This window comes from Pinus tabuliformis, chromosome 8 (assembly GCF_031772625.1).
Source record: "Pinus tabuliformis cultivar Carrire ecotype Pingquan chromosome 8, CPIR1, whole genome shotgun sequence".
Lineage (NCBI taxonomy): Eukaryota > Viridiplantae > Streptophyta > Pinopsida > Pinales > Pinaceae > Pinus > Pinus tabuliformis.
The window spans coordinates 803,705,852-803,718,487 of NC_142294.1; the positions used below are offsets into that span (position 1 = coordinate 803,705,852).

General features: G+C 41.4%; 1 protein-coding gene across 1 annotated transcript; it reads left to right on the plus strand.

The window, feature by feature from the left end:
- Window positions 1–374: 374 nt before the first annotated feature.
- Window positions 375–1,017, plus strand: LOC149238024 (actin-depolymerizing factor 7-like). Its single transcript, XM_089366902.1, has 2 exons — window positions 375–640; window positions 867–1,017. The coding sequence occupies exons 1-2, from the start codon at window positions 393–395 to the stop codon at window positions 1,015–1,017; spliced, it is 399 nt and encodes a 132-aa protein (XP_089223028.1). The 5' UTR covers window positions 375–392.
- Window positions 1,018–12,636: the final 11,619 nt, after the last annotated feature.

The window sequence follows — 12,636 nt, forward strand, 5'->3', positions numbered from 1 at the left end:
ATTTATTATTCGAAAAATTGAAATCAAGCTTGCTCACGCGGCATTCATTGATTTTCTTGAACGTATTTCGACAGGCAAGTTCCCCCTTTAATTTCAATAAATCTCTTGGAGTTGTCAGAGCCAGGGCTTGCATCCCGCGGTCTGGGATCTGCAAGAATTCTACACCTTTAATTATCCTTCCTTCCTGCGGATCTTGGAGTTAGATAGACGTTCTCGGTCACTGTAATTTACAGGAATCGGCTTTTTCTTTCCTCAAATGGTCAGTATTCTGCCTTTGCTTTAATTTTCCTTTAAAAGCTTAAAGGTCCACTGTTTTGGTGAAACAAATTCTGTTAAGGTCTTTCTTTGAAGGTTTTCTTTCTTAATACTTGCAGGCGAGTGCATGTTCTGGGATGGCTGTCAGTGACGAATGCAAGTCTACATTCTTTGATCTGAAGAGGAAGAAGATATATCGCTTCATAATATTCAAGATTGGCGAAAATGAAAATCAGGTCACGGTAGATAAACTTGGTGGCCCTGGTGAGAATTATGATAACTTCAGGGCTTCTCTTCCCGAGACAGAGTGTAGATACGCGGTCTATGACTTCGATTTTGTGACCGAAGACGACTGTCAAAAGAGCAAGATATTCTTCATTTCCTGGTAAGTATGTCAACGTTACTGTTAAGTTTCATTAATTTATTTCTTCATAATGATTTTTAATTATCAAGTCGTTGAATTAAGTGGAAGTTTTATTAATTTATTTCTTCCCAATGTATATTTATTAATTATGAAATGGTTATTTTAGCAATATTTTATGGTAGTTTTCTTCCTACAGCTTCTTTCAAATATATTACATAGATTTTGACGTGAATAAACAAATTTACAGGTCTCCTGAGTCTTCAAGGGTGAGGAGCAAGATGGTGTATGCGAGCTCCAAGGACAAGTTTAGGAGGGAGTTGGATGGTGTGTACCGTGAAGTGCAGGCAACAGATCCCACTGAGTTGGCCATCGATGTTATAAGAGGGCGTGCAAGATGATATCTAATTATTGTTACATCTTTATGCTTAACGTGGAGGAGGTTTCACATATGATATCGGTTTAATATTGGTTTTATGGCATATCCATAAGGAAACCTGTGTATATGATTATTCATAGCAGTTGCATCAGTTGCTTTCCTATTTTCTTTGACTAGTTGTGATGGCCGGTTAAGTGGCCACCGTGTAGTTTATACAAAACTTTCTAGTTTAAGCTAATAATTTTTTTTATTTATCCTTTTGGAATTGTAGTATTAAATAAAAAATAAGTGTAGTTGTTGTTATTTAAGTGGATGTTATGTTTTTTAAAAAAGTTGCAAATTGATATATGAAATAGAAAAATTAATATGCAAATATTTGCTTAAATTATGGTGGCCTATAATTCATGGGAAATAAGTTATTTACATGAGTATGAGCTACTTTCAAGGAATTTAATTATGAATCTTAACAATGAAAATAATTGCACAAATGTTTAAAAATCATTCGTAAAATGAAAGATCGAGGAAGTCCGTGAAATGCCAAGTTTAAGATGATGGATGAATCTTGATCAAAGTCACATTCTTGCAACTCCGTGATATCTTGCTTTGATTTCCATGAAAAAATCAAACTTTGAAGCTTTGTTGGAATATCCAAATTTTCTTGGACCTTTTGCCTAAGATCTTGCACCAGATCCCGAGCCCGAGCCCAAACCCTTATAAGAGTCAATTTCCGATCAAGGTTAATCATAACAAATTGATAATATGCCTTCTTTTCTAGATCTAATTGATAGCTATAATTCTCTTTCAAAGTTTTACATATATGCCCCCTCTTCAAAGATTGAAAAAGGGACCAAGAAAATCCCCCAAATATGTAGGAAAAGCCAGTTTTCCTACCAGTTCCGAGAGAAAATATTTCAAATCCTTGACATAGATAATTTGTTTGGGGATTTTCCACCATAAATTTGCAAAGGTCAAACTCCACATTAATCACTTGCAATTGCACAATGAGGTAAAGACTTATATGCAGATTCGACCAAAAAATACCCATATAAAATTATTGGGATCATTCATAACATGACAAACCCAATCCATAGTCTTTCACACCCACAACGGCCATGATTGGGGCAAAAGACCATTGTCAACCCCTAAGATAGAATGTTGAATAACATATAAAAAATCTCGACTCTAGACCTTTGAACTATATACCCTCAACTTAGGCCATAAATAGTCTCAACCAATGCATAGATCACAATGTAGGAAGCACCCTCTATCCGCACCAAGAGAAGACTAACACTGAACGATGGCGGCCCAACAAATCCTGCAAATAGAGAAAGAAACCCTAATGCTCCTCATTTTCGATTTTCGAATAATCAGTCACTCCACCTTATATAAAAGTTATTGATTTAAAACTCTATAAATTTAACTAACAAAATAAATAGACTAATTTAAAACAACATTCTTATTATTTAAAAATATTATCAACTTTACAATAATATAATGGAAAAAGGGTTTAGTGAGCTTGTTTAAGTAGTAAAGTATTTTCAATTTCATGTAAGAGGTTTTATAATTATCCTCGGAACACCGGTTAGGAGAAACACTTTGTATTCATGTTACAATTGATGAGAGAGTATAAGCTATATGTAAAACTAAACAAATGTCAATTGTTTTAGTCTTTGTACAACCCTGATAAAAAATCCATGTAATAAAGTTAATAAAGGAAAAATAATAACCAATGTCTTGGGACACGTATTCCAAGCCGAATGTTGGGAAAAAACATAGCGATGGGGATCACTTGCGATTAACTAATGGCTATGGAAATTGGCAAAGGAAATGACAAAGGATTTGGAAAGGCATGAGACATTTATTGGCATTTTTATTTATGAGAATAATGGAAATTAGGAGAAAAAGAAGGTGAAAGGTCACAGTTTGCATGTGAGGAGGAAAATGAAGGAAAATAATGGAAAATGAAGAAAATAGAGGCCTCATTAATAAAATGGATTCTGATGAATATTTCATGGCTTTTATCAGTTCAAACTTTTGTTAGTTTTAGCTTGGATCTTTCTATTCTACTCTCTCTCACATACTCTTGGAGCACTCTTGGAGGAGTGTGGCATACGTGGAGTTTTGGAGCAAGAGGACAAAGGAAACACAAGAAAGCACAAGAGGACGTTCGGATCGACAACTACTATGGGTTTTGCTTGCAGGTACTGAATTGCATGTATGATTTCCTTACTATTTTTGGCATTTATGGCACATTGTTATAGCATCATTCAACACTCATGTAGTTTTGATGCTTTGGCATGCCCTTGGGTAGCTCTTTTCCATACAATCTCGATCATTTATTAAAAAATAATATTTTGAATTCGATATGCGACTCTTCCCTTTAAAAATCACGTACTACTTGGGTGTGATTATGCCTATGCTATGAATGTTGTGGTGTCTTCACTCTTTTGAGTGATGTATTTTCCTCATAACGGAAGTATTGTCACTTTTTATCAACTTGTATCTGATAATCACCCTCCTAATTCGAATTTAGTTTAGAATACCCCTTGGTATGTTCCAAGTGTTCAAGTAAAATCTACCCTACCATGACTGAACTATGTGGCATTGTATCCTCAAGTTTAGTTGCCTTTGGAAGAGAAATTTTTTTAAGCCATGAGTGTCAGCTACCAAAGGAGTCCTTGGCTTGAGTCCCACAAGGGGTTTGTCTTAAAGAACTATTATGCATAAGCTGCAAGGCTGCGTGGTTCCCTGTGCCATATTTTATATATAGGGTATGTATTTTTAAGTTTTATCTATGGGATATATTTTATGGGATGTATTGATTTCTTCCTAATGTTCCTATTTATGTCTACAGAACTTTGAAGACTTCTCCTTTGGGTATTTTTATGGTTGATTCAATCTAATAAGTATTGGTTCTCGAAACTAGCATATAGGTTAGGTTTCCCACTTGCCTTGTGCATTTATCAGTTTCCTTTTATGTTTTTGCCTTAGGATCGACCTCACCAAGATGTGACACAGAACCTTGTTGCTGCTTAGAAGTGTCATAAATTATGTGGTAGTAGCCTACCTTATCATGGGGGCCTTAGATAGCACCTTTTTTTCACTTTGCACCCATGCTGAAAGTTTGTTCTTAGGATCGAGATTCCTTTGTAGTACCTCCATGACTTTGCATTGAAGCTGTTAGCCTCCTGTTGCAACAGGTGTTCATATTTCATGATTGACATTTTACATGCCAAATATGTCATACTTTGCATGTTGCAGTGTTCCATATTTCATATTCAATGTTCCATATTCATTAGTCTTTGTGACTTGACACCTTTTATCCATGGAAATACCATTCCTTTGAGTGTTGATGACCAATATTCGCTACCTTGCATTGAACATAGCGATGTTTCAGTCCTAGGAATTAGTGCATCTACCCTTAACAATCATTCTTTCCATTGTACTATAGTCATTCTTTTATTTCTTTTTAGGATTTAAATATGAAAAATACAAAAAAAAAATTATATATTCCAAAAAACAGTGGGAACGAGACATTTACTTTTGTATTTGATGGCAAAAAGAGTGAGTTGTGTCTCCCTTGAGGAAAGAACTCAAAACAAGTCTTTCCTCTGTTAGGATGGGACTTAATTTTACTTTAGGAGAGCCATAATCTTGTTCTTGAGTCAATCCTCCTCCGGTTGGTTATCTCTTCCAATCATAGGGAGAGTTTGTTAATGCCTCCTACATTGCAAACTTATAGAAAGTTATTTTATTCTGCCATATACTCACATTTGAGTCATGATTTTATTTAAGGGAATTCAACCTATGTTGACCATCCTGCAGTGCCTCTTGATTCATTTTCACTCGGCCATACCCAGTCTGTCAAGTTATCTTCAGTATCACATTAGTTATTTGGTCCTTTTCTCATGCTGGTTAAGAAGGTCTCCATTAACTTCTTGATGGTAGGTCTACTCTTATCGACTCCGACAAAATTCTCTGAGAGTAGGCCTAGACCTACACCTTGGCCCTATTACATCATTGATAGGTGATCTTGTGCTCAACGTTGAACAATATCATCGGTCTTTGGTTGAGTGGTTTCCCTTGTGTTTGACATCAGCTTACATTATCACACATTGGGATTTGTGCATTACCTTGGTTTCCATTTGACCCTATTGGTGGATTCCTCGCCTCTGTGTCAGCTCTCATTATTGGTTGGTTCAGAGGGTTTCTACCATGTGCTAGCCACATCTTGTGTACATTGGAAATGTACTTCGGAATGATTACCTCATCTCTTTTCATTTGAGTTCTTCCAAGTTATTGGCCCGTGGGTTACACTTGTGCTGGTTGATATGGGATGCCTTAATGCCACCCTTCTAGCATATATTTTCCCATCGAAACCAACTCATTTATTTGGGAACAAGATCTAGAGTCATCTTTTCAACACCTCAGGGTTTGCAATCATGAATGGTAGATTCCTTCACTATCGACAATGAGAATACATCAATGTCTCTTGATTGATAGATTCTCTCAAGTGTTCAACTACAACACATTTATTCACACTTGTTAGATTGTACTGGGGTAAAATGACTCTAATCATCATTCTCAATGAGTTGTCTCGTGTTTGTTAGAGTAACTTCAATGACTGGTGTTACACAGTAATTTGTCACTGCCTTCCTGTCAGTCACCCTGCTGTGCCAATCACTAAGTTTCATGCCTTCTGAACTGGCCCAAAAACCCATTTTCCTAAAGTTTTGTTCATCAGCGCGTCTGTTCCTAAAATAACCGCGATGACAGGCGCCTTGTAGTGTATTATGTGCGCTTCCAGCTCGGAAGGACATCACTTTTCCGCGCTGGTCGCCAGCGCGCCTTTCCCGTGTTCTTCTGCGCTGACATGACTGTCCCAGTTATGTAGACGCGGCGACATTGCGTCAGTTGCCTCATAATCCGCGCTGATCCAGTTTGGGCGAATTTGTTCAAACAGCCAACCTTCCAGATCACTCCAGGCTTGGTTGTTAGCTTTGTGAATGTCGACTCCCTTCTATGGCATGTCTGTTCGACCCTTTGCAACAACTTCCCTTGAAGATAAGCTCATCCTTCCACCCTTATAGGAGACTCCTTCTCCTATATAAACTTCCACCATTACCATGAGCAGCTAGTTTTTGGCTAGTTAGACTTAGCTTGGAATAGCTTGGACTGTACGGAGCTTGTAGTGCTCAGATTGCTGCTATAGGTTTGGTGTGCTAGGTGTGGAAGTGATTGATTGCTTAGGGAAGGTTGTTTTGTGCCATTTGTGTGTGAGAGAGAGTTGTTTGTCTTGGGAGAATCATCCTCAAAGGTGAATGCTTGAGATACATGCTGACTGGCCCCTCCTGAGAAGGTTACCGACGTCAGAACATTTGGTTGTACTCTTCTCTATTCTGATTAATAATAGATTACTGCTATTATTGTTCCATTCTCATTTGTCTATGCAATGGTTAAATGTGAATTACATCTTTTCTGACTGATGTATGGTTGCTTTTACTAGATTTCACGCTTGTGTTTGTTTCCCCTTCGTGTGTGCAGGTATCTATTCGCGGAGATCGCGGAGGATTGTGACCAGTCGAAGCGGAGGAACGAAGGCAACATCTCTTCGTCAAACGACAGCGCAGGAATCCAAGTAGGTGCTCTTTACCTCTTGTTTAATTGTAATTAGGAACATGCGTAGCAGCATTGTGTGATTGTTGCTAGACCCCTGCTGGGCTAGTAGGGATCTCCTCTATCCGTAGAGGGGATTTACCTCTCCAACAATTTGGCGACTCCGCTGGGGATCAGCCTTTTTGTCTCTTGAGTCCATCTTTGTGTTTGAATTTGATTGCTCTCTTTTTGAAATTTTGGGGATTAATTATTAGTCTTTTGCGTTTCCTGGGTTGATCTGGGAAATGCCCCTGTTTGATTGAAAGATTGGCTGTTTTGATTTGGGAGTTTTGATTTGCCTATCACTATTTTTGAGCTCCATCGCGGATTTAATTTTAACAGTCGCGCTAACATCGCGCTCACCCTTTTGCAACATCCTGTTCATCGCGTAAATACGCCTAACAGTCGCGACGATCCTGGAAAATCGGATCAGCGCGGAAAAGACGTGTATAGTCGCGATGTCAGCGCCACTTTCTAGCTTTCTACCCGCGCTGACCTTGGGTTTCTAGCTTAATTCCGCGACGACTGTGTTTTTCTGAGATCAGCTCGGTTTTTTGGGCAAAAGTCGCGCTGACAGCTCGGGTGGTCTGTGTAAAAGTTGCGCTGACATGGGTTTTTAGTGTAAAACTTGCGCTGACTCCTGAAAAGTTGTTTTTATAACTTTATCTCCTGAATTCATCAATCTTTCTTATCCCCTCTGGTTTCTTGTCCCTCATTAGCTTGTTTTGATTGCTTTTTGGTTAAGGGATGCTCTCTCTTTGATTTCATTCGAGTGACTCTTGTGTTTTTAGACCATGTGACCTAGCCCTTTAGAAGTTTCATCGAGAAACCGTTTGCTTGGGTTACTTGCCTATTCAACATTCATCCACAACCCTCTTATTGATTTGCTTGAGGCTTTTTCACTGCTTGTTGCTGGTTGATTTTTAGTGTCGATTATTGAACCACCTTTTTTTATGATTGATTCGATTTCTTCACTACCAAGCATAGATTACGATTGTTTGGATCGATCAGTTCACATTCGCTTCCTCCTTGCTTGCAATCCTTGCTTGTCTTGCCGAGCTTAGATCACATAGCTCGTGCGGAACTTAGTTTTCCTTTTGATTTGGAAGCCTTCGTTGGATGTTTTGGGAACTTTGTGTGCTTTCATTAAGTGATTTGCTTGGTGTTCCAGTTCCTCCAAATTCATTTAGATGCTTTGTGCCATTGGAAGAAAATCAAACTAGTAGCTTTGCTTTGAGAATTGAAAAGGAAAAGAACATTTCGTTGATTTGCATTTTCAAAAGAAAAAGTTTCCTTTCCTTGCTTTTAGCTGCATTAGGTTGCTTGTTTGCTTGTATTTGTTTTGTTTGATCAAAATCTTTACCTTCTCATAGCTAGAATTCATCGAACAAAATGGTATTCTTTGGCATGTCGTTTGCATCTAGGTAATTGTGAGAGAACATACGATAGGACCTGAAATCGAAACTTAATTTCAAGATCAACTATAAAATGAACTGAATTAATCTAAAAACGCATTGGAACTAAACGCAAATATCTAGAGGTCTAGGTTAGAGACGTGTTCCGGCGTCTTTAAACATAGTCACTGTTGTTTCACATTAGGTTGGGTGATTCCTCCTTCTGTGACTCGATAGTGGTCTAACACGGACTGCGCTCCCACGTACCGTCGCGTATATAGGGAGACCCCACTAGATTTTTATCCTTTATCCATAGGAAGCCGAGTCGGCCGCCCTACGATTCGCAATGCAGTGAACACATCATTCACGAAGATCGACCACCCGTACCCTAAAAAGTATTCTGTGGTTTTGCGAAAAGTTTGGCACACCCTCTACCTAGAATTCCAGAGCAGTCACTTTTGATCCTTTTCGGACTCCCTAAACGAAAAGGTGCCAGTGAGCTTCTTGTCACTTCGTGCTCATTAAACATTCGAAGGAGACTAGAGTCATCTTTTCGTCCTTTTCTCGACTCTTGAAACATGAAAAGGTCAAGTTCAGTTCCTGTGTCTTAAAAATTTATACGGCCACGATAACATCACCTGATTGGATCTCGTGTGCGTTAGATTGAGTAGGTTTCATTTTCGTTTGCTATGGCAACTTTTCCGGGATTCACTAACCCAGGTTCCCCATCTGATGGGAATCCAGGACAATTCCCTCCTCTTGGGAATGTTGGTGCTCCGTATATGGCGACGTTGTCCCTACCAAGGTTAACTGTCGGGTTGCCCGTGTGGTTGTTTTCAACCTCTTTGGTCCCTACCGTATCGGCTGTTAGTCCATCAGTCCCTCCACCTGAACGACATCATGTTGATCCTAAGGTGGATCTCTCCCCCTCGACGCCTACTTCTACGTCGTCCTCTTGTACTTCGCCTGGTGAAATTCTCGATGTGAGTAACCAGGTGGCTAAGAAGAAGAAGAGGAAGACCAAGAAGAAGAAGTCCCCTCAGGGAGAGCCTACACACACAGTCCCCCTCTCAAGTCCAGCTATCCACTCCAGTACACCTGAAGTCGGGTCACCTTCTGCTCCTCCGCGGAAGGTTAAGTTTCCTTGTCGATTATGCAGGGAGGACCATCTGCTTCGTGATTGTCCTGGCATTCCCAGGGTATTAGAAGTTTGGTCCCATGATCCGGCCCGCCCTTCATCGTCCACTAATGATCATGGCGATGCTACCTCATCAGTTGGGAATGGTAAGGAGAAAGGGAAGTTTCGAATCCCCTGTCGACTTTGTGAAGGCAAACATCCCCTTCACCTTTGTCCCCTCATGGATAAAGCCTCTGCTGTGTTGGAAAGTCTTGCCGCTCCTCCGAATCCATTTCCCGCTGGTTATCAACGTCTTTCCACAGCTGTAGATCGCGCCCCTATTGACAAAGAGATCGCTTCCGATTCCCCTTTTGTCCAGGCCCCTCTTCCCGAACCTGGCTGTCCCTAGCCTGTTCCAGACCCGAAGTTGGTCGGAAAGGGTGTTGATTCGAGTTCACCTCCTCTCAAGCACTCTGTTTCGGAAGAGCAAAATTCTCATGTTCTTCTCGTCTCCTCGGATACTCCCGAGCTTGATAAAGGTTCTCCTGAAACCTCTCCGGAGAATTTCGATTCGGTTCTTTCCGAGCAGGGGGGCAACCATATGGTTCCCCCACCAAGTAGTTCGGTCATCTCCTTTGATTGGAGTCGTTTGACTGCCCCTCCCCTTCCGTCCCATGTGCCTTTCTGGGTCACCGCCTATGCTTGCCATAAGGCGCTGCCCGGCACTGTGTTAGACGAAGGAGCATCGGTTAGTCTCATGCCCGTTACTACTTGGCGAGCTTTGGGTTCCCCATCGCTCGTACTTGTCGCACCGCATCTCACCGCGTTTGATGGAGGAACGAGTCAGCCATTAGGGATCCTCCCGAAGTTTCCTATTACTTTGGGAGGCAAGACCGTCTATATAGACGTCTCGGTTACCCAAGGTTCTTTAGACTTCAGTCTTCTCCTTGGTCGTGATTATGTGTATGCCATGGGAGCCCTTGTTTCTTCACTTTTCCGTGTGGTTTGTTTTCCACACGATGGAAGAATCGTGACGTTCGATCAATTATCGTTCGTTCGTCCACAAGCCCCTCCGGCGCACTCGTCCTTCCCTCCTGGCTTTCATCCACAAGTTGCATCTGCCTCGCCGCAAATCAACTATGTGGCCACCTCTCCCGTGCCTATATCCAGCAATGCCGCCGTCGTGCATAGTGTCCTGGGGGCATTGGGTCCTGACTTCCGAGATATTGACCTCCCACCGGGAGCGCCACTCTTGGAAGCCCCGACTTCCTGTTCATTATGATGAAGTTCGGGTGGAGCATAGTTCCTTTCCGGTGTCAAGCTCCTTAAAAAATGAAACTGGGTTTGGTCGGAGCATAGTTCCTTTCCGGTGTCAAGCTCCTTAAAAAATGAAACTGGGTCTGGTCGGAGCATAGTTCCTTTCCGGTGTCAAGCTCCTTAAAAAATGAAACTGGGTCTGGTCGGAGCATAGTTCCTTTCCGGTGTCAAGCTCCTTAAAAAATGAAACTGGGTCTGGTCGGAGCATAGTTCGCTTTCCTGTGTCAAGCTCCTTAAAAAATGCAACTAGGTGTTCGAGCATAGTTCCTGATCTTGTGTCAAGCTCGTTAAAACATGAAACAAGAGTTATGAGGATAGTTCTTTTACTGTGTCAACCTCATTAAAAAAATGAAACAACTCCCTTTTCAGATCGAGTCTTTGATTAAGATCTCGTAAAATCCCAGTCGAGTCTTTCCAAGATCTCGAAAGTGAACCTTCATCCCATCCACTTTGTCGAATGCAATGAAGCTTGGGGGGCATGTACCTCGATTTGCATTATTATGCTGGGGGCATGCGAACTTACAACAAGCATAGTTTTTCGTTTCAAGCTTGTGTAAACATGAAACCGAATCCAAGCAGAGTTCTCCATGGTTCAAGCTTGTGTAAAAATGAACCCATACCCGATTTATATCTCGTGATTGCTATCTTTATCCGCTAAATTCTGCTAGATGAGCCTTGGTTGTTTTCATTCCATCGCCACCATCTCTTTGGCCGATCATATGCTTTCACTTGGTTGTTTTACCTTTCCTGAGGGACCGCATTTATGAGTGGTTTTGATTAGCCAGCCTCTTGACCATTACATGTTTTGAGCAGTTCCACCATCTCCGGAACCAGTTGCTACCTTTTATACCACTCGTTCCTCTAGGACGAGTCACCTTTAAGCTCTTTTCTGACTCGTAAAATGTGAAAAGATTACCGAGTATTTTTCCCTTTTTGACTCGTTAAAGAGAATAAAAATGGAGGTCTGCTTTCAGCTCTTTTCCGACCGTTTAAAGACGAAAAGATTGCCGAGTCCCCCTCTCGGCTCGTTAAAAGGAACGAGAGGCGGTCGCATTTAAAGCTCTTTTTTCGACCGTTTAAATTAAAAAGATTGCCGGGTGTTTGTCGTTTCGCGCTCGTTATTGGCTTTAAAACGACGTGTTTCCGACCGCTTTTTTACTTTTTCAGGTCGAAGGCACTATTTACGAAAAGTACTCCTCGATCGTAATGGTCGGGCGGTTCTTTCGAGCATTGTTTTATACTTTTTTGGGCTCGAGAGACACAACTCTACGAAAAAGGACCCCCCTGGAGTTTCCTTTTCCACTGTCTTTTCAGAATCTCTAAACAAGAAAAGACGCTGAGTTTTTCCTTTGTCAGGCTCGTTAAACACTTGATGACATCGGGCATCGTCGAAATGACACTCTTCGAGCATATGCTATCCCCGTCAAGCTTGTCATCCAAAAATAACCGGGGTACCTGCCAGAAATGGTGGGGAAAATGGAACCGTAATCATAGTCGTGTCGGCAGTATGTCGCTCTTGAACATGGCACTTTTCTGCTTCGTGTCTGGGTGGGACCATCTCATCTTGTTTTTCACTGGCCTCCGTGGGTTTGGGTTATCTTATTCGACCTCTCATCTGCCCATTGCCATCATTACTATACCCTCTGCTCATTTGATGTCAAATACTGCCAAACCCGCTACAGTGCCGCCGATATGTTCAAGAGAAGTTGACCTCTGCAATAATACAACCTCATCTGCTATCTCACACAAATCATTTTTCCTCTGTCTCGTGTCGATGATGTGGGAAACATTAGGGCCCACCTTCGATCAAGGTCACTTCCTGTCGACTTCAGCTCATTATCCGGGAAGGTGACTTAGAGACTCCCTTCAGGTGCCTTAGAGCCTGCATGCCCTAATGGCAGGTTCTTCGTGTTCGACGTGAGGTTTACATCATTGGCCTCCGATCGAATGATTCCGTGGGTGTTCGACACCAGCTCATTGATTCACATGCCGCGGATTGTACCTATAGTACCTTGAGGGCCATTGTCATTATTGGTGGTTCCTCTCGCGTCTGTTAACAGTTTTCATCATTGACTGGTAATCAGACGATGTTCATGCATGTTCGACTTCAACTCATATATTCACATGCTTGAACTTGTACTTTGTTCGGATCGGGACG

Bases quoted from the DNA above. Each gene is read 5' to 3' on its own strand.
- LOC149238024 (XM_089366902.1), top strand. From the start codon at position 393: ATGGCTGTCAGTGACGAATGCAAGTCTACATTCTTTGATCTGAAGAGG. The intron at 641-866 runs GTAAGTATGTCA...ACAAATTTACAG, and splicing joins AAGATATTCTTCATTTCCTG to GTCTCCTGAGTCTTCAAGGG.